General features: G+C 39.2%; 2 protein-coding genes across 3 annotated transcripts in view; one reads left to right on the forward strand and one right to left on the reverse strand.

The window, feature by feature from the left end:
* On the reverse strand, positions 1 to 12,825 carry casq1a (calsequestrin 1a). 2 transcript variants are annotated; one of them, XM_088352135.1, is made up of 12 exons: positions 12,683 to 12,825; positions 7,597 to 7,838; positions 4,205 to 4,298; positions 4,035 to 4,135; positions 3,788 to 3,899; positions 3,528 to 3,601; positions 2,832 to 2,962; positions 2,714 to 2,759; positions 2,537 to 2,591; positions 2,368 to 2,468; positions 2,163 to 2,237; positions 1 to 643 (listed from the first exon to the last, which is right to left on the reverse strand). In XM_088352135.1, the coding sequence occupies exons 2-12, from the start codon at positions 7,831 to 7,833 to the stop codon at positions 362 to 364; spliced, it is 1,308 nt and encodes a 435-aa protein (XP_088208261.1). In that variant the 5' UTR covers positions 7,834 to 7,838; positions 12,683 to 12,825; the 3' UTR covers positions 1 to 361. The 2 variants fall into 2 exon arrangements, with proteins under 2 accessions (XP_088208261.1, XP_088208255.1); XM_088352129.1 differs by lacking the exon at positions 12,683 to 12,825 and having other exon boundaries at positions 7,597 to 7,960.
* The window catches only part of LOC148373370 (crystallin J1A-like), a 19,158-nt gene continuing 9,114 nt past the window's right edge, over positions 11,913 to 21,956 (forward strand). Inside the window, exons 1-8 of the mRNA XM_088352249.1 lie at positions 11,913 to 12,037; positions 12,205 to 12,268; positions 15,385 to 15,561; positions 18,028 to 18,126; positions 18,199 to 18,291; positions 18,374 to 18,530; positions 20,344 to 20,459; positions 20,557 to 20,634. Of these exons, the coding sequence (XP_088208375.1) occupies positions 11,996 to 12,037; positions 12,205 to 12,268; positions 15,385 to 15,561; positions 18,028 to 18,126; positions 18,199 to 18,291; positions 18,374 to 18,530; positions 20,344 to 20,459; positions 20,557 to 20,634 (826 nt within the window). The 5' untranslated portion in view covers positions 11,913 to 11,995. The remainder of the gene's footprint in view (positions 12,038 to 12,204; positions 12,269 to 15,384; positions 15,562 to 18,027; positions 18,127 to 18,198; positions 18,292 to 18,373; positions 18,531 to 20,343; positions 20,460 to 20,556; positions 20,635 to 21,956) is intronic.

Here is a 21,956-nt window from a genome sequence, read left to right on the forward strand (position 1 = left end):
TATGGCTGTTGTTATACCTTGTTGTCATAGAAAACATCTATTGATGTCCAGCTCCACAATGATTAGGCAGAGTATGCTGGTGATGCACACCCATCTGTAAAAAGCCGCTAGCACCTTTGGAGTTGATTTCACTTTTTTTTTGTTTTTTTTTGTTTTGTTTGTTTTTATGCACAGAGTGAACATATACACTCCAGGGCTTAGTAAGATTCATTTTATGAAAGAAAATGAATGAATAAAAGAATGGAATTTAGGTAGGATGATGAAGAGATGAGATGAAAACAAATGAGTGTGATGTACTTGCTGTTCATGTTAGCACTTTAAACTGCATTGGTCAGATTTGGATCAATGATGTCTCAATTTTTTAATCATCCTCCTCATCGTCATCATCATCATCGTCATCATCGTCATCATCGTCGTCATCATCGTCATCATCGTCGTCATCGTCGTCATCGTCATCATCATCATCATCGTCGTCATCGTCATCATCGTCATCGTCATCATCGTCATCATCATCGTCATCATCATCATCATCATCATTATCAGGATCAATTTCTCCTGACAGAACGTCCTCAATCCAGTCCTCCAGTTCATCGGCAGTTGGCATGTTGTCACCATCGTCCATGTCCATCCACACACTGTCAGCCTAGAGTGCACAAACATGTCAATAGTTGACACAAAACAAACACAAAATTGAAGAATATACAACTGTATTCCCTCACTTCTTTGCACTTTGTAGTTCATGGCCTTTGTGCACAGCAATATTGACAATATTCATTTAAAAAATTGTCATGCTCCTTTCAAAACCGCCCAATTTTCACATTTTATTAGGAATATAATTGATACAAGTAGTATGTAATATGGATTACTGTGCTGAGCATTTGCAGATGCAAAGAGAGGCACACAATTCTCTTGCCTCATGGCAGTGGGCGATAGTGAGATCAAGGGCACAACTCAGCCCAAAACAATAGAAATATCAGTGGTGGGCTGTGAGGACCTGCAAGAATTTCACTACTGGCCTAAAAATATTTTAATAATGCAATTATATTTTGTTTATCAATACTTATTAAATAATTCCAAATTGTCTGTCAGCCTCCTTTCATTGCTTCATCTTGGTTGCGCTGCTTTCAGATGTGTGCTTTAATATTTAAGCGTTTAACCGATCACATTTAAGCCATTAGTTGTTGCTAGGCTCAGAAATCTACCTGAAAGCCTTCACAATAAACTCGGGAAATCAGTCTTTGAGAAAGCTTTGCTTTAGCTAATCATATCAGGAGTTGGCACCAACAGTCGTCAAACAAGGAAATAATAGTGTTGTGTTGATAGAATGGCTAAAGGTCGGACAACTCCCTAGCAAGCAAACCTTTCGCAAATGGGAAAATGTTTTGTCCACCTTTTTTCATCCTAGAGGGAATGTGCAACCTCAAACCCATCCAAAATTTTGGCCGGTCGCGCCTATAATGTCAATCATTACGTTTGGGTCAAGCCAAACTTCTCTCTCTTATCCACCGTGTTTATGTAGACTTGTTTAACCTATATTTAATTGCAAAATACAGGGTCACGGGGTCCCTTGCTTTTGCTTGACCAACCTGTCAACCGCAGCCAATTGGTCCCCATATTCATGGTTGTAATTCGCATTATTAAGCAATATTAATCCTTAAAAACTCAATGTAGCACCTGTTTACTCACAGCAAGACAGACTATACAGATTACCGGGAGAATATAAGATACAGTATAAAGATTGTTATACGGCGAACATACTTTCAAATGATCAAAAAAACGTATAAAATATGAGGAAAATTTGTGAGCTAGCAGGTATGCGAACCTCCCCGCATGTCACACACACTAATCACAAATACAAGATGAAGAATAGGGTGTATCAAACTTGAATGGAAAATGTATCTCCTTTTTATCAACATGAAAACAGTTTTTGCCAATCCTTGAGGATATCCATTGAGATTTAGGGGTGTCACCTATCACCCTAACTTTGTCAAATTTTGAAAATGCAATATTAAGACTGATTGCCAAAAAGACATGGACATGTTGAGAACTTTATAGAGGACTGCTGTTCTACAGGGATGCCAATGTAGAATTAATTTGGGCATTTGAGCATTTCCCAGAATTTTACTTTCAAGATTCTTTCTTTCTTTGAAGAGCCAACTTACATCATCAGCTTCCACAACTCCGATCTGTGGACTGGACAGGTCGATTCCGAAAATCTTCTCCCAGTGAGGCACAAGCTGCAAAGAACGACTTTCAACCACAATTGCTTTTGGACTAAAAACGCACATTGGAAAAGGCCAATTCATCCTTTTCCATTAGACTTTCTGATCAGCGTTTCGTTTGATTAACAACTGGAAAGAATCGTACCAAGGGGAAGTCATCGGGGTCAATCCAGACAATACTGAGGTGAGGGTGTTCCGTGTTGTCCTCTGCAACTTCTTTCAGGATCTCCAAAAACTCAAAACCATCTAAACCATAACCAAGAAAGCGTTATCCCAATTGTCTTTAGAGTCACAAAATTTAAATAAAGTTTAACCTGGATCAGACTCCTCAGCAAAAGCAACAATGTGTTCGCCATCAACATGGTCATCCTGTGGAAATAAGAGATAAGAATTGCACGATGCACATTCGGAAAAAAAACCTTTTCCAATTAATTTTTAATGATAGAAATATTTTCAAACATTTTCATTTTTCGGAAAAAAAAAAATCTTACCCAGATTTCATACATGTTGTGAGGCTGCAGCTTTCTTAGAGTTGGCCTTGTCAAGAACACAACACATGTATTTTTGTCCCGACTGTATGAATACGTTTTCAGTAGAAACTTGACTCACCTGTCATTATCTTCAATGAATTTCACCAGTTCTTCTTCAGTATAGGGCTTTCCAGGGATGACAACTGGATTGTCCATGAAGGGCTCGTAGAAGTCCACCTCATTAAGCTTGAGGTCCAAAGCTTTGGCAACCTGTTGTTGACATTTCATTACAATTATGAAACATACATGCAAAGCTGATATTTTTAGGGTCTAATTTGGGTGCAGGTTAAAATGAATTCCTAAGTGAAGTCATCAAAGGGAAACTGTAATATTTGACTAGTAGATGTCACTTTATTGTGTATTGCAAACAAAAATGAGTGCTACAAAGCAAAGGAAGATTACAAACTGTACGGAGTTTCAAAGTAAAACTGCGCTGTGCATCATTTTGGTAAGGGATGCATTGGATGCGTAAAGGATGGATGGACATAGGGGAGGGGTTATGGATGATAGATGGATGGATTGATGGATGAATGGATGGATGGATGGACAGATGCTTTACAAATAGAGGGCCGGCTTTCTTAAAAATCACAATTTTGGGGTGTGTGCTGGGGGCCTTGTAGTAGTACTAGTGGTTTTATACCATGATGACTACTCAAGAGTTGCGCTCTGATGTGGATTTTGGCCTGAAAATGGGTCTTAAAGATCCCAGTATTTGTAAAAAAAAAAAAGATTCCGACTGTGTTAATGTTCAAAATGCTCATTTTTCATGACTCACCTTGGCATTGAATGTTGCATAGAACTTGATGTGAGGATGGAATTCTTCGGCAGCATCAGCAAAAGCCTCAAAGTCTAAAATTGGACACACCACCATGAACATTTTGAAGGCAATCAGAAAATGTTTGAAGTACAAATATATGTTCTTATCATCATTTTCCAACCGCATTGCAAAGCAGCAATTTCTAAATGTATGTAATGTTTCTTGAAAGAGAGCGAAACAAAAGCAGAATGTTATGCCACTGCAGTACAGATTCTTACGTTCTGACTTGTGACTCTTAAAGTAGCCCACCAGTTTGATGTCCTCTTCGATGTTTTCAAAGCCCCTCAGTTCCCTACTGTTGTCAATAATTTCCACGGGGTCTTCAAGAAGCTGTGAAGGAAAGGTCAGGTCATGGTGGAGAGAGAAAAGGGCAACCCGCATATGAGGTTGTCTTGAAAGAAAGCGACAGTACACTAAGAGGCTTTTTCCCTCCTAGAAATCGGGAGCTATTATATCCTCACGAACATCAAAGATGAACTCCACGAGAGTGTCTGCCGACAGCTCGCCATCGTATTCGACGACCTCATCATCGGTGAAGATGAAGATGCTGTCCGATTCTTCCAGGCCTGGGAACCAAAACAGAAAGTTAAAGTGAGGTCTTGTCCATGCGTTTTAGAAAATTTGAATTACATTACCCAATTTTTTAGCTAAAGCTTTGTCGATCTTTGCATCAATGAGACCAACTCCAATATCCTCATCATCAAACTCCTCAAGGACCTGTGCTGCAAGCTGTAAGCAAGAAAATGATTCACAACTATAAGAATTATTAATAAAAAAACAAAAACATGACAAATATGTCAAACAGTTACTACACATTTTCTGTTCTTTTTAAGAGTTAATTAATCAGTTTTGTTTCACTACCATAAAAGACTTCTTTATCCAAGCGCTGCTTATGCATTTTCTAAATCGGTATGAAACTTGAAACAGTTGCTTTCACCAATAGGAGGTCTCCATTTCATGGTGGCCTGTGTTGAGGAAGTGGACTTGTTTGGGGCTCATTCTCATCTAAATCTAATGTATTTAATCCACACAATTTTGTAAATCCCAATTTGTGTGCATGTGCGTGTGTGTGTTTGTACGTGACTTTACACAGTTGTACTGTAGGCCTCCTGAGTAAAGGCCCGGTCACACAGCCTTTTGCGTCTGTAACGCGGGTAAAATTTTGCGACTTTTTTTTGCCCGTGGTTGCCCGCGGTGGAAAATGTGCAAAATTGGCCGGCGACTGTTCCGCGTCCTTCCGGTGACTGTTCCGCGTCCTTATCGCTGGTAACTGCGGCTGCATCGCTGTGCCGCCCGCGGTTACCCGTGGTCTAAAGTTTTGAGCAGCGCAAAACTTTTTCGCGCGGCCAACCGCGTGTGAATTTCTTACCGCGTGTAAAGCACGGCTGAATCTCGTCTGTATCGCGATCTCAAAAGCGTCCAACAGCGTCTGCTTCACGGGCAGAAATTTCTGGCCGTGATTCAGCCTCAATACGCCCGTGAAAGGCTGTGTGACCGGGCCTTTAGCTAGGTTTTATGTCAAGGCACCCGCAAAAAATACCGACAAAATTGATTAAAATCTGCTTTCGGGTGGCCTGCTTTCGTGTTGTCGTTAATGCCCTCCGCCGAACACAATCTTCTATCGGCTTGGCAACGCTGGGCCATTTTGCTTGTCACATTAAAAACAGAAAAACCAATGAGCTTTGGAAAAAAATGAAACCAATAAATAAATGAATGAATAAATAAAACAAGAAAATGAATACAAACAAGAACCAAAATAATCGGACGTAAATGAATGAACAAAGAAATATATAAATACATAAATTCACAAAAAAATGAATAGATACATGGAAACAGCTCAATGAATTAATGAATATGTAAATAACAAGATTTAGCTTCATGTCAAGATAACTTAAAACTAGACAATCAACAAATCAGACACCTGATGGCAACTGTTAAAATTATGCATTCAATAATATGATTTATTGTATCGCCACTTCATATTAGATGTTGGAATGTCAATAGTTGTGATGTGATGAAATCCAAAAAAACAAGTCAACTTAAGTGGGCTTTCCTCGTCAACAGGATTTTGGACAATATTTACACTGTTCACATTTTACAGTATGTTATCTCCCGAAACTAACTAACTCTTTTTTTGAGAAAAAAAAAGTTTCAATTCTTTTTGTACACATTCAGTGAGCGATGCATTAAATGGTCACTGCAATTGGGACATCTTTAAACATCATTGAGCAATGTTCCCTTAAATGTAAACTTCACCTGTAACTTCTCATCTCATCTCATCTCATTAGCTGCACCGCTTATCCTCAGTAGGGTCGCGGGGGTGCTGGAGCCCATCCCAGCAATCATCGGGCAGTGGGCAGGGGACACCCTGAAATGGTTGCCAGCCAATCGCGGGGCACACGGGGACAGATGACTCACTCGCTCATTCACACCTAGGGACAATTTGGACCGGCCAATTCACCTGAAATGCATGTTTTTGGAATGTGGGAGGAAACCGGAGTGCCCGGAGGAAACCCACGTAAGCACGGGGAGAACATACAAACTCCGCACAGGAAGTCTGGAGCTGGATTTGAACCCACGCAGGAGGTTCCCATGACTTGAACTGTGCTGCCCACCTGTAACTTATTGTACAATATTTTCAGTTTAACATGAATGCACTAAGACAAGGGTCTCCAACATGGTACCCGCGGGCACAAGGGCAACTCTAGGGACAGCTGAGGTACCTGTTTTGAAAATAGCTCACTAGTGCTGCGTCATTGTGATTTACTAGTAAAATTATTTTGTGGTTGATTGAGTCTATTTGATCCTACTTCAAATAGTTAACTTTGTAATAACATAATAACAACTTAGAAATAGCATGATAAGTTGGTATTTTAGAAATGTAAATGGAACTGGGTTCCTGTTGCGCTAATTAGTAACAAAAGTAGCTCTCAGCTTAAAAAAGGTTGGAGACCCCAGCACTAACACTTCCTTCGTGTACTCAACCAAAAAAGCAGTTCAGGATAAATATATCTAGAGAGCCACTCAAGCTTTACGGACTATTTTGGTGAGTTGGCACTGATGATAAACGTTTCAAGATCCGCTGACATGTACAGTACTGCAAGTGTCAATCACGGCCCAGAGCTGAGCCGGCACAACCGGAGACAGGAACTCTGATGCTGGCTTGAAGCCCGAACCCGGTCGGACGTGATATGCTCGAGTAGGGTGGCTTTGAGCTCTTGGCTATAGTAAAATACCTTTCTCTTCATGATTAGGTGATCTCTATTTAAGTTCTGAAGATCTAGTTCCAAAAATAGTCCGTACAGCATAAGTATTTACACATAAATGCATTTTTAGATGTATTTGACCAGATAACATGAACATTTCAAAAGGTTTTGAGAAATAATTTTACAAATGTTCTCAAAAGTCTGTTATGTGTGTCCAATTTCACAAGCTCAAACGTACTGTGACATTTGAATGCACTTGAGAGTCAACAGATGTTCAAAAATAAAGTACAAATCCCTTTTGGTACCACCTGATACGTGCATGCTGTATGCTGAGACTTTAAGCAGAGTGATGTTTCAATGTTATCCATTGGGAATGCGATGAAATATTTGAGTATGGTGCTGACAGTGACGCAGCTGCTCACGCACATTTGAAATTCAGCAAAGACGAGTCTTCAAGAAGTCAAAAATTTCACAGAGAGGAAGCCTGACTGACCGACATTCAGTGCCTTAATTTCAGCAATAATTTAAAAAACATTGTTTTTGTTTGAATTAAATTGAATTGAACAAGATTAAACATGGCAATCCAGATTAAACATACAATAAAGAGAAAAATTAAAGACTGTCTGGATAAAAAGGCAAGAATATTTAAGGAGTAGTGCGTAGAGACCAACCCATGTTATAACAATAGTGCAACGAAATCGAGAGCATCGTAACAGTAGCACGATGAAAGTAGTGATCATTTAGAAAATCCTGATCATGAAAACCACGAAATTGATACTTTATTATACACACTAAACTGCTTCTCATCATTCCCAACTTACCTCAAGGGACAACTCCTCGATCTCAAACTGTTTCTGGGCGACGCGGCTGGATCCGGGATGATCGTGGTAGTACACCACCATCACATCATACTTCTTCATCACAGACTTATAGTTCTTGAGGTGGAGGTCGTGGACTCTGTCTTTGCCATCATACTCAGGGAAATCCAAGCTTTCTTTGCACAGCGAGAGGCCTGCAAAGGACAGCAAAACTGCCACCAGCACCCAGGTCCTCTTCATGGCTCCTATATGGAGTGGATTCGACGTGGTCGCAGTTTTCAGAAAGTACACCCAACACACAAGCAAAAGAACTTGGGTGTGAGTATGAGGAACCCTTCCCAACCCGCGTCACCCAGAGGAGAGCAAGACCAACTCCTACATCCACCTTAATAAAAAACCCACACGGGCCGCTGGTATTGGGGCACAGGGTGGAAGGTGGGCTGAGCTAAGTTGGTGTAAGATGAGGCGTGGGTCTGCGTGGTTGCCGGGAGACGGCTTTGTGTATGCTTTATACTTGCCGAAATGTGTTGAGAGGGGAAATGAAGGTGAAGGAAAACCTTGCAAATCGCAATAGCCAAATCTTTTACTTTAAATCATTGGTCCAAAACCTTTACTTTTATGACTGGTTTAATGTCTGACTATGTACTCGAAGCCTGGGTAAATAGTAAAATTGGTAATAATAATAATGATGAAAATAATAATAATTATGAGAAGAAGAAGAAAAAGAAAAACAAGCCCAAATCCACCGTGTAATCAGTAATCCACAACTGATCTAGATGACATTGGAAATGGCATTTCATTTTATCTCATCATCACACTATTTTTACTTTGGGTACTACATTGTACAATATTGTTATGGCTGAGCTCTTTCCAATAATGTTCTGTTACATTATTGTACAATGTTGCACCCTGTGCAAAAATAGGTGGTGATGAGATAAAATCTCTTGCATTTTCCTTTGTCATCTACAATTCTAGTTGCCTAGTAGTAGATGCTCTTACCATTGTGACCCAAATTCGATTTCCATTGCATCCAATGCTAAGAAAATGAGATAGGTTGTGGTACAATAGGCATCAAATTGTTGAGAGTTTTTTAGGGGGTGAAAATGCATGTATACTACAATAAATACAGTAGAAGCCATTTTTTTATCGTGCGGGCCGGTACCAAAATACCCACGGCCTGGTACTGGCTTTTGGCCCAGTGGTTGCCAAACACTGCTGTAAGAGACATTTATTCAGAGATACAGAACAGTTTTCCCATATTAAGAGAATAAGCTAAAAATAATAGATGAGGTACATAGAACAAATTAGAAGGCGGTTGTGGTGTCTTATTTGCAGCAGTTCGCAACTGCTTGTGACTAAAATGTTAGACTAGGTAAGTGTTTCCCAACCTTTTTAAAGGCACACTTGAATTGTTTTTAAAATCTCATTAAACATTTAAAAAAGTAGTTCCTGATGCAAGTTTTTTTGTTTGTTTTTTTACCTGAAAGGGACAGTGTGTATTATTTGACCACTAGATGTTGCTGTATTGTGTATTACTAAGAAGCACTTAGTGCCACTAGGAGGCACTAAATAATACACACTTGTCCCTTTAAAATCTAAAGTTTAAATGATCGTGTTACCTTAATTCATGGCTCAGGAGGTAATTATTATGCTGTAATTTTGAATTTTACCATATTTTTACCCTGTTTTTAAGTTTGGCTATATTTTTGTCTTTTCTTTTCTAAAAAGCAAAACAAAAGTAAAACTTAAAATGAGCAAAAATTATCTGCCAGTGGAACTTTTTTTTAATATTTGAAGGTTTAATGTTTCAACTATTTTCAGTTTTATTTCAAAGAAAATATAATTAAAATCAACAAAAAACAGCAACTTCATCAAACAAAATGCACTTATATGTAGTACCTCATGAACAGATAATTGGTGTATAGAAATCATTGTAATCTGCTGGCACCCACAGATATGGATTAATGTTACACTTACTCAGCGGATGAAAATAATTGGAGTAAAGAGGAACCATTGGAAAAACTAAGCATACTCCTAAAAAGACCTTTTCATCAGTGACTGGAGACTGTTTTTCTGGATGTGCCCTTTGCGGTGTATGCAGAAAATGGTCACCTGTGATATTACCTTACAAATTGAAATGGAAGACCTTAGCTAAAAATACATGTCGGCGACCGACCTGCGCCGTTTATCTGTTGCAAGTCATGCAAGTTCACAGTACTACAAGGTCTGAGTTTGAAGGAAACAGTTGGAAGAAGCCATCAAAGTGTGTGCGTGTGCAAACCAATGCTAGCAATGTGTGTTGTCATTAATAATAGGGAATCAAACTAATTCGCTTTAACTGTGAACATTTTGCAGCAATACCAGAAGGCGGCACTCTTGAATATCCTTCTATGACGTGCTCCGGATAGTGCAGTGAAGCTAGCTACATTACAACTTGTAATTTACACGGCAGCTGTCGTTCCGCATCTACTAGTCAAACATTCAGAAGACTTGACACTTTGTATGTAGATGGGCTATGTGTCATCAGCTGTTTTAATAGGATAGCTAATGGATTGGCGATGGTCACTTTCATCAGCTGAGGCTTTAGCAATAATAAATCTGACCTTTGCTATTAGGCAGAGAGAAGAACAATCACTGGACAAGCTCTAGGTTTGATGAGTTTGAAGATTATTTGAGGAAACACATAGTCAAAATAGACAGCGATATATTAAACGATGGACAAGACAGGAGACAACATTCGACCAAAATTATAAAAAAAAGTGCAAGATGGGAAATCCTTAAATTGGTTAATCTTGGTTTACTAAACCTGTTTTATTTCTATTTCAGTTTGATAACAGCTCATTTGCTCTAACTTTGGTTGATGAAAGCCATTATCAGTCACTCAATTTACTCTTATGCACACGGATAGGGTTTTTGAATCAGCCTAAAACTTTTTTCATGTCACAATTTAAAGTCACACAATAATACACATCAAATTTCAATGACAATTCAACTGAATGGCAATGTCTTTTTTCATTTCCTCCTTTTATACTTCCTTTTTTTCCTTAACTTCTTTATACAACAATAATGATTCATAATATAATGCATCAAAGCAAGTTTGCCGTTTGAGAGCCGGCTCTCTTTAACGAGTTGAGCTGAAAAAGCCGGTTCTCTAAAAAGAGACGGACTTCCTTTCACTACATAACTACCACATGAAATCTGAGGCGGCAGACGCATGCGCACAGTAGCATCAAGCCGCTCGCTTCTCGCTTGTTTGCAACGAAAAAAAAAACCTATACCGTGATAGCGGTGAACTCGTTTGACTCAATTGATTTGCCGTTTCGACATAGTCGGTGTATGCCGGATAGTACCTATAATTGACAAATTTGCGTTTTTCCGTACAGACTTTCTTGTACGTCGTACACATCTTAAAATGCATCATAAACATAGTTTGTACGGCAAACACGTACAGGTTGACAGGTATGCAACTACTCCATTAAGACCAATGGAGTAATCCAATTCCTACCGCAACCTTGATGTGGCGTACTAAGATGAGTAAGATTTTTGTTGGATTCGTGGTCTGGGTAGCTGAAATATCAAAGTAGTATTACTAAGAGGGAGAAAAAACCTGGCCAAAAACTGTTTGGTTCGTGGCTAATGTGTTTTTATTTGATATAAGATGAGGCTAGAGGAAGCAGAGATAATTGTCAGCCATCTTTCTGCTACAGGTATCCCAAAAAACAAACCTTGCCTTTGTGATGCTTTCCTTCTGAGTTTTTTCTTTTAATCTTTTTTTGGGTTGCTTTTTTTCCTCTCTTTTCCCCCCCTTATGACATTTTCTTTTTCTTTCTCTGTTCTCCTCTTTTTTTGTTCTTTTGTTCTATCCCTTTTCTTCTGTCTTTTTTCCTTTTGCTATTTTTCTTTTTATCCCTTTGCTTTCTTTATTTTTAATGGTTTTCTATTCTGCTATTTCTTTCCGTTTTCTCTCCCTCTTTTTCTTTCTTTGCAAAGAACTGGGTAAAAAATCAAAGAGAAAAGAGTGCCTTTGGACTCTTTGAATCCCCGTAGTTCGTATTCTTCCTTGCACTTGTTTTCGATTGCACGACACAATACAGCCACTTCTAGCGGTCAAATATTACACACTGTCCCTTAGATAAGGGGAGCAATCTGCAGAGGTTGACAGGTACTCTTAAATTTGTCTCCAAGTTATATTAAATCGTAATCATTTTCCCAAAATAGAACTACTTTTGTGACCTCTTTTTTGAAACGTGTGACTGCCTGGAAAAAGCTCGCTGGCTATATCTTACACGTGCAATTCTTTATGATACCACACGGGGCGCTAAATATTAACAAGCTGCTCGGCGGACTTTCGCTTTACTTCTTCTCGTGTTTTGTTTATTTGTGTATTTTGTGCTCTCGTTGAATGTTTAAGACTGGATTTTGCTTCTCAACTTTAGTTTCTAAGGTAAAACAATAGCGTCTTTACTATTCGCAACATCAGATACGTTACTTTAATTGATTTACAAGTACCTGTTTAATACGTTTGTCTGGTTCGTTAATACGATTCCCGAGTGACTATGGAACCTTCATTGTCAATGTTAACAACATGTCGTGTTGCAACTTTTTTCTTAGATGGCGACTCTGTCCGACAGAGCAATTGGAGCTATTGTGGGATCAGCAGTTGCAGATGCTGCAGGTAATAAATCATTTGCTGACTGCAAATACATTTTTTTTACATTTATGGTATATTTTAAATGAATTATTTTGTGTTTTAATTATTGAGATTTTAGATTAAAAAGCACCAACGATGTAAAGCCCATTCTATTTTTTATATCGATTTTGCACTGACTTCTTAAATATAGAATGGTGATTAACTGACAGGCATATCACTAAATGCAAATTTTCACCATCCTCTTGTGTAGGGGTCGCTACTGACATGTTTGGGATTTTAAAAGCATACAAAACACAATTGTTTCTTGCATCAAGGCTTCTTGACTTAGTCAGGAAGCTTCATCTTAAAATGCTTTAATCGAAATTTTTACATTTGACTGGCTATAAAAAGTATTTTAATACTAACTACATTAAAAACTCATCATAATTTCTTACTCACGTGAGCTTAAAGCATTCTTCTTTTGCCACGATTCACGGTTTACAGATTCCTTAACTGAAAAGGCACCAATTCCTGTGCTGTGTCTTAAGCAAGTACAGCCCGGTGGTGCCTATCCCTCTCCTGGTTGTTTTTTGGGTAGGAGTTTGCTTTCCCACATGAAACAGATACAGTACTGGTTTCCCCTTTTCTGCAAAAAAAACAAACCAAGACATTTCGATAAATGTGTGGTCAATTCAGTAGAGAGCTGATAATTTGCAGAGGATGCATAGTTTTTATGACTGGTTCTGCTTTTCATTTTATTTGTGTATTAAAGTTCCATTGCCAAAAAAGGAGATTTTAGCAGTAAATGTTTTGAACCACAGTCGGTGTGAGACAAGGCTGCATTCTCTCTCCAACTTTAGTCAACATCTTCCCGGAGCAAATGAGTAAGAGCAAAATTAAGTTGCAGTAAGTATTGGAGGACACAAAATCACTAAATCTGATCTTGCCGGATTGGCAGGAGACAAACAGGAACTTGGAGATCTTGTCAATTGCCTGGACAAACTATCAACCTAGTATGGGATTGAAATGAACACAGAAAACAATCTAAATAAATTAGCAACAACCCCCAAAGTACCACCATCAACCACAGATGGCTAAAACCTTTCACCAAATTTTAATATTTTGACACTGTCATATCAGAAGAAGGGTAAGAACCAGAAATCATGGCCACTATAGCTCAAACCCGAGCCACACTTTCCAGACTTAAATGTATCTTTAAGGACAAGAACATAGCAGTGAAATCAAAGATCAGACTCATGCAATTGTTGGTTACTTTTATCTTCCTCGACGCTTGCAAGACATGAACCCTCACAGCAAAACTGGAAAAGAAAGTCCAGGCTTTGGAAATGTGATGTTACAGGAAACTTTAAGGCATCAGCTACTTGACCGATGTGAGAAATGAAACGGTGCGCTACACCATCATAAGGCACATTGGACCCTACGAAGAACTGTTGTCAACTGTGCGCACACGGAAACTTCATTGGTATGGTCACGTCACGAGATCATCAGATCAGACCAAGTTAATTTTTCAGGGCACAGTCCATGAAGGCAGGAAGAGAAGAAGACGGATAAAGAACTGGGCTGACAACATTAAGGAATGGACTGGTGCCGACTTTGCCACAACTCGTGAACAGGCCAGGAACCGTCAACAGTGGATAGGGCTGTCTATAGTTGCGTCCTCATTGGTGGTTTAACAACCTATGCGGTTGAGGGATCCTTTAACCGCAGACCGTAAGTGGGTATGAGTGAAAAACCAACCCCATCACCATAGATATTATTATAGTTTATTACATTGAAATTAAAAAAATATATATAACTATTATTTTGCAGATATGTTGAATTATCCCTTGATGATTCATTTAGAGGGTAATTTCAAATGAATTTCAAATAGAAATTGAGGGTTATACTGGCAGAAAAAAGGCTGAGACCCACACCAAAAATAGGGAAAAAAAAAAAGAATTCATGGATAAAGAAGCCAAACAAGTTAACCAAGAATTGAAAAATATTGAACAGTGTATAATTGTTTTTTGTATGCATTTTAAAGCTGATTTAAGACATGGGTTGTCATTGAACTGTTAACATAATAATAATAATAATACACTTTATTTGGTTCCTTTAGGGAACTTCATTTTCACGGACTCTACCAGAAGAGTACAGTCAGTGCTGTCACAGCAGAGTGTGTGCCAAATGACTTATTATCAGCACCTGGTATTCCTAAGCAGGATCCCATTTGAGGACTAACCAGAGCAAACCCTGCTTTGCTTCCCAAGATCGGGCATTCTCAGGGCGGTATGGCTGTAAACAGGTCATCTGGGAGCGTGTTACCTGAACGCTAACACAAATGTTTTGTTTGTCAAATTCTCATAAATCAACGAAAAGCCATATAACTGCTTAAAAGTCCCTCCAGACAACAAAGTGATCCAGGAGAACACTTGTTGACAGACCTACAATGCAAATAACAATTTGATGAATTGAATTATGTTATTGTCAATAAAACATTGTAAGCCACGAGATTCGACATGGCAATGCAAGGTAAACATGTTACAAAGAGTTTATTTAGAAAAATAAGATAAAAGGCTGTCAGGGTAACTAGGCAAACATATTTAATAAGTAGTCCTTAGAGGCTGGCCTAAGTTCTATTAATAGTGCAATGAATGAATAGTGCATGGCAAAAATAGTGCAATAACATTTAGCAGCGAGAAAACAATTCCCAAACAAGTCAGAAAATATTTATTTTCAGCATTTTATGTTCATTGTACTTTGAGTAAAGTAGCTCTATTTAATGAAAATGAGTTTGTAGCTGCTGCCCTGAAAAACCTCGCTCTGAAAGTCACACACAATTCATGCGTTTACGAATCAAAACTGCTCCTCTGAAGTAAGTTGTTCCTTAGTGTTAATTTGTCAACATTAGCCAAAAGTCCAGATAGCCTCGAATCCAAACTTGAGAGCAAAGGGTAGGGATACACAAACCTTTGGGAAAATGTCTTTTGGTAAAAACTTGGCAGGGCTCCTGTTTTGACAGCGGCCTCCATCTCTTTAGTTCTCGTGTGCAAAATTCAATATAATTAGCCTCTTCCAGCCAAAACAGAAAATGCACATTCGGTCATTTTGATCAGAAACACACATAATTAAAACCCTATTGAATGGTTTTCATCTCACAGCGCAGCCTCTTCACTGGGTGTATGACCTCCAGAAGCTGCAAGAGATCCTGGCTCAAGAGCCGAATCCCGAATTTTACTCAAAACCAGCAAACCCCTTCTACAGGAGACAAACAGGCCAACAAAGCTGCTATGGAGACCAAGCATTTGTCCTGCTTGATTCTTTGTCCAAATGTGGAGGTAATATCAAAACTTATAATGATTTATTTTGGAACTAACATTGCATATTTGCTTGGTAAGAAGAGCTCATACCTTTTTGGTACGATGCTGTATTTTCTTGCTTGTACTATAATTAAGTAGTTATGAAAATGCAAGTGTAGATGGTAATTTATATATTTAGACCAGTGGTCGGCAACCTTTAATGTCTGACATTAATCTTGCGGCCCGGCCTACTAATAGCGTAAGTAATAATAACAATAACAAAAACAATATATAATAAGCCTAAATCTACTATGTTATTACCAGACCACTAGGGATCTCGAATACATGATACAGTAATCCCTCGGTATTCGCGGTTAATGGGGACCAAGACCACCCACGAAAACTAAAAATCCGCGAAGTAGCGGCGCCCCTTCAAAAATGCTTAAAAAAAACAAATACAGGTATGCAGTATACCCCCCGTATACAGAAAACCATATAGAATACGGGTAGAGAGAGAGAGTGAAATTCATGTTACAACAAAAAAAAAAACAACCTGTAAAATATGTTGTATGTACACGGATTAGGACGGCGGCAAAATAACTACGAACCATTCAGTATGATTGTATTAACTGCTCTCAACCACATGCAGCAATCACAGTTTATTTCACTTGTTAACACTACCGGTTACATATTGAAAATAAAAAAAGTGAAAATGTGATATTTGATGTGTGTTTGTGAAGCGTTTTGGGAAAAAACAGTTAAAAATGGTCTGTGTTAATTTTAATGAAAGTGAAAGAAGCTACCTTCTGACAATAACAACATACTTTAGCTAGCGGCATCGAACGGCTTTTACAACAAATACACGAAACCACACACAATTAGCCGTCTTAGGATAGTACAAACAACCGCTCGCTTTTGGTATAATAAAGTCAAACTTGAGATGAAATGTGACAGAAGAGAATATACTTACGTTGCGTCGCCGAGTTCCCTCCTTGATAAACTGAGCGCCATATAAGAAGGGGGTGAGATGGGAGGAGTGAGCGAAGCGGCAATGACTAAGCATTGTGTCAGGGCCTCCCCTTCACAATAAGAGTGTCCACACCGTGTCCTCAGTTGACATAAGCTCGCTCTCAATGGCGTCAAGTCAATAAATGCTTTTATTGAGAACGTAAGGTATATTTTCTATACCCGCGAAGCTCTGAACCCGCAAAAGTGGAACTGCGAACTAGCGAGGTTCCACTGTAATAGGAACTAGGTTTTCTCATCATCAAGACTATTTTTACTCACAGTACCACATTGTCTGGCCGTTTTCATCTTAAAGGCGCACATGATTTTTCAATCGTTATACAACATATTACAACCTAATAGTGAATTATGGGAAAGAGTTCAGTCAAAACGGGCGGCGCAGTGGTTAGCGCGTGTGCGGCACAGTTCTGAGGTCGTGGGAACCTCCTGCGTGGGTTCAAATCCAGCTCCCGGCCTTAATGTGTGGAGTTTGTATGTTCTCCCCGTGCTTGCGTGGGTTTCCTCCGGGCACTCCGGTTTCCTCCCACATTCCAAAGACATGCATTTCAGGTGGATTGGCCGGTCCAAATTGTCCCTAGGTGTGACTGTCCCCGTGTGCCCTGCGATTGGCTGGCAACCAGTTCAGGGTGTCCCCTGCCCACTGCCCGATGACTGCTGGGATGGGCTCCAGCACCCCCGCGACCCTACTGAGGATAAGCGGTGCAGCAGAAGAGAGAGGTGAGAGATGAGAGTTCAGTCAAAACAACGTCGATAATGAGATAAAACGTTTTACCTTTTACTTTGACATCTACAAACCTAGTAAACAGGGCTGGGATACAAGGATCTCACCGCCACCTCCCGGGTGCGAGTCCCGCTGCGTTCAAGGCTAACTAAATGAGGTCAGTAGAATTTGACGACTATACTATACGTAGCCATAATACAATACAACTTTTACTTATATCTGTACATTCAAGGAAACTGTGCGGGTCAGATGTATCGACATTTCGTTCTGTATACACGTGTACTAGAATGACAATAAAGTAGATCTGAATCTGAATCTGATTAATCATTGCTTAATTACGGTGATATATACTATGAAACGTGCACACACAAACTTTGATACAATGCTTCGCCTTGACTTATATTTGGCTATAAAATATAATGCTTGTAAACACAATTTGTTAAAAGTGCACACTAAGGCATTTTGTTTTACTTTCTGTGTGTCCTGGTACCAAACGACCCACGGGCCGCGGCCCAGTGGTTGTCGACCACTGTTTTAGAGAGTAGGTGCCCTGCGATTGGTCTGGTGACCATTCCAGGGTTTCATTTGATGGTCATCCAGAGTCAACTAGACTATGCTCAGTTCTCACGCTACGCAAGTGAGGGCAATGAGTCTAGGCAAAGGGGTGCCTGAATGAAAAAAAACAGTGTGGTTTTGTGTATTCCCATGAGACACGTTTTGTGTATATTGCTTCTAATATGTCAACTTCTTATGAGCAGTTCTAAATGTTGATGATCTGAAACAACGCACGCTAAAGTTCTTTGGGCCGGGATCAGAATATGATACACCCGTCAATGATCCTTACAGGCAGAAAGGTGGTAAGAGATATTCAAATTTAAGGTTAGCATCAAATACGAACAATGGGATTGATTCCCTGCTCTTTTTTCCAGGCCCAAGACCCCAGCTACCAATTGAAGGGCCCTGGAGACACGGTAGCTTAAAAAGCTTCCTGAAAAATGTGGATTCTCATAAAGAGGAAACGGGTAAAAAAAGCTCTGGCTAAGATTCATTATGTTATGACCAAACAAAGACAAAAAAAATTAACCAGGTTTATATCATCAACAGGTTGTGACACTGATAACCAAATTGATGGGATAGCTAAATTGGCCTCTATAGTGGCTTTTTATGCAGGGAAACCCGACATGCTGGAAAAGGTTGAGCTGGCTGTCCGAGTAACTCAAAACAACGATGCTTGTGTGGCAGAGACTTTGGCAGCTGCCAGGTTGGTATCGTTATTTAAAAACTTCTAAAACACTGACTCGCCATATGTGCTCTTTGAGGGCAAGTTTGAGAACATTAACTTCTCCTCCATGCCAATTTAAACACATCACAATGAGAGCTTGCTGTTTGGCTGAACATATCTATCAAGAGAGATTGGGTTGGAAAACATCTAAAACATGTACATGTTGGTTTGGGGTCCTTGACAACCAGACTTAGTTAAAATGTGATGCAAAATAATTAAAGTCATGGACCATCTTTTTTCTCCAATATAAATAGTGAAGGTAGAGATGAACGCTCAATCCCATTACCCCCCCTTTCCTTCAATTTTACTCCTCAATCTAGCAAAGCATGTCCACTATGAGTGTAGGAGAGTCCTATCAATTAGTTAGTGTTTAAAAGGGAAAAGTGTGAAGCACATTGTAAAGCGCTTTGGGATGTCTTCATTGATTTGAAAAGCGCTATATAAATGCAGATTTAGATTACATTGCATTCTCCACAAAGGGTAGAGTAAGGTTGGGGAGCGAGTGACACAAGCCATGTTTTATCAAGTTAACATGGGAATGCCCTACTTTCTTCCTAGACACGTTTCTCTGGCATGTCCGACAAGCTGGAAGTAATCAAATGGGATTGAACCAATTTTGTGTATATGTTCTACAGTATTGTTTTTGTAAAGTTAATTCCTACAGAGGGCGCTACGAGACAAGGAAAAGCTCAGACGCGCAGGATAGGTGGTTGTGGAAAACATGAAAAACAATAAAACAAAGTGAAGCGCAGTACTCTCATAGCAACATTTTTATTTCAATGCAAGTTAAACACTACAGTTAATTATTGTAACCAGTTCCAATGTTACTGCTTTGAAGTGAGAACAATTAAAAGTAAAAGGAAAAAAGGATTGAACAATTGAAGAATGAGTTAAGTCCCAACAAACGCAGCTGAAACTCATAACAAAGAATTGGAAGGGTGAGAAGAAAGTTAAACAAGAAGCGGTTGGTAAGTGGAAATGGATTGAATGGGATTGAGCCTTACGTTGTTCAACCTTAAGAAATAAGTATGCCACAAGACGAATACTATGCTTTACTCTTTTTTTTTTTTTTTTTTTAAATTCTTGCCTTTCTTTTCCCTTAACCATCTTTATAAAGTGCCCTTTGTAGGGATTTACGTTCCATAACATAACAAACACATTCCTCTCCCTCTGGATCATTTCCTCCCATGATTGCTTGTCGGTGGGCTCGGCTAAGAAGAAGCTTGGCTGCTCCATACCTGACTTCTTTACCCCATCTTGAATGCACTTTGCCAGAGTAAGGAATACAATTGAAGGGGAAAAAATGGGATTGAGCCCTAGTGTAAAGACGTTCGTCATTACTCAAATGCTATTCTGTAAGATAGTCATATTTTTCCGAAGGTAAACCTAGGCAGTATTTTAAGATCAGTGCTGCATTACGACGACTATATTGATATACATTGTTCCTAATCTGTGTGTGATGTTTTTTTTTAATAGTCATGTTAGCAAGTTATGTCATGTTAGCATAGTCATAGTCAACATAGTCGAGTGACATGGCCGCTTTCTGGTGTCCCGTTTCATCTGGAGGGACGAAGCATGACCAACTTAGGTGCCGAGGTGCCTAACTTGTTTGGGTGTTTGGGCAATTGGGTTGGCCATGGTCCAAAAATTTTTGTGTGTGTTTTTTTGTTGTTGCTTTTTTTACCCCTTTTATTTTCCTAGTTATTGTATGTGTTTGTCTTGCTGTCGGTCACCCCTCTTGAGGTATATGACCAAGATAGATAGATAGATTACATAGTCATGTTTTACGCAGGTTTTTGGAGCATTTCATCCTAAATGGTCCCGATCCAAAGGCCCTGGATGCCGTTCTTGGCCAGCTGAATGACTCAAACCGAAACCAACCACAAGATTTGGACAGCACGGTCATTGGTATTATGTCGGGGCTCAGAGTTGTTGTTTTCTTTTTCTTTTTTATAATTTACAATTTCTATTAACTCATGTCTTTATTGAATTGGTCAATTTTCAGGGCATATCCTTCAAGTGAAGGAGAATCTATCTAAAACTCCACAGGAACTTATTCCAGCTATCTTCCCAAACACCTGAGGTATTAATTGTGTTTTACATATCTTACTTTGAAATGGAAAAAAATGAGACCATGATAACGCTCTCATGTTGTCAAAATAAATCAGGGTTCCTATGGGTGCCTGCAATCCTTGAAAATGCTTGAATTTAGACTAGGCATTAAATGAAGAAAATTTAAACAAGTCTGCTTAAAATGAGGCCGACACTGCTCACTGCTGGCTTTGCTTTGCCATCACTTTTCTTTTTCCCTCGTGATTAACGGCAGCTGGGGTTAGTTTGTATAGCATTCGCTTGTGGAGGGTCATCGTCCCCTATGCGTTGCACCCAAAAGGACAGGTGTATCAGACCAAGATGCTGGGAGGCTTCCGTTGTAATAAATGATTGCTAGAAAACGGAAAATAAAAAGAATGGCTAAAATGAGGAACAAACCCATGCATAGCATGCTGCAAAGTATGCAAACAAGAGATCCAACTCTTCACTATGAGAGAGCCAGCTCCTGTCATATGAAAGGTAATTCACAGAGATGACTTTGTAATCATGATTTTATTGCTAACCGTTTGCTACATTCCAAACCTAAACAGGGTACTATAAAGTGTGTATAAGTGCAAGGATTATATCAAGTCACATTTATTTGTATAGCCCTTAATCACAAAATGTCTCGAAGGACTGCTCAGATTACAATTACACCATCCCCTGATCTTAAAGAACATGCTGGCAAGGAAAAACTTAAAACCTCAGCGTGAGGAAAAAAGAAACTTTGAGAAGGGGCCTCACAAGTGGTAATCCCCCTTCCAGGATGACCAGAGTGGAATAGATTTAGCATTGGGTAACAATATACAAATGTAGTAAACAACAATAAAAGAGAACACTAGGTAACATGTATGGACAGTTATCAATTATGAACATTTCTTATAGGTCATGTAAAAATTAAGTTATCATTTCCTAGTAAATTGTAATGAAAGGTACTCCCTGCCAACTGAAACTGTAAGCTACATATTACCGTAATTCTTACCTATCTATATGGGGAGAGATTTGTCTCAAAAATATTTACACACCCCTTTTTTAAATCCACTAAACAGGTTTGCTAAATGGTCAAGATCTAAAAATCATACGTCTCGATAAATGCACACTCAAGATAAAAAACTGTATGTGTAAATTACGGGTATATTTGTTGACCTGAAAATACGTGCGTGAAGATTTCAGACCTGTTTGAGGACTGGAAAAACATGCTGATATATTGGGGGATCTGAAAAAACCCGGCGTGTAAATATTTTTGAGACAAATCTCTCTCCTACCGCCTACACATACACTCTTAGCAACAAACAAACAAACTGTTAAATGGTC

The sequence above is a fragment of the Urocampus carinirostris genome, chromosome 1, assembly GCF_059441175.1.
Source record: "Urocampus carinirostris isolate Australia breed hairy pipefish chromosome 1, RoL_Ucar_1.0, whole genome shotgun sequence".
NCBI lineage: Eukaryota > Metazoa > Chordata > Actinopteri > Syngnathiformes > Syngnathidae > Urocampus > Urocampus carinirostris.

Bases quoted from the DNA above. Each gene is read 5' to 3' on its own strand.
- casq1a (XM_088352135.1), bottom strand. From the start codon at position 7,833: ATGAAGAGGACCTGGGTGCTGGTGGCAGTTTTGCTGTCCTTTGCAGGC. The intron at 4,299-7,596 runs GTAAGTTGGGAA...TCTTGCTTACAG, and splicing joins TCGAGGAGTTGTCCCTTGAG to CTTGCAGCACAGGTCCTTGA. The intron at 2,469-2,536 runs GTTAAACTTTAT...GTTATGGTTTAG, and splicing joins TGCTGAGGAGTCTGATCCAG to ATGGTTTTGAGTTTTTGGAG.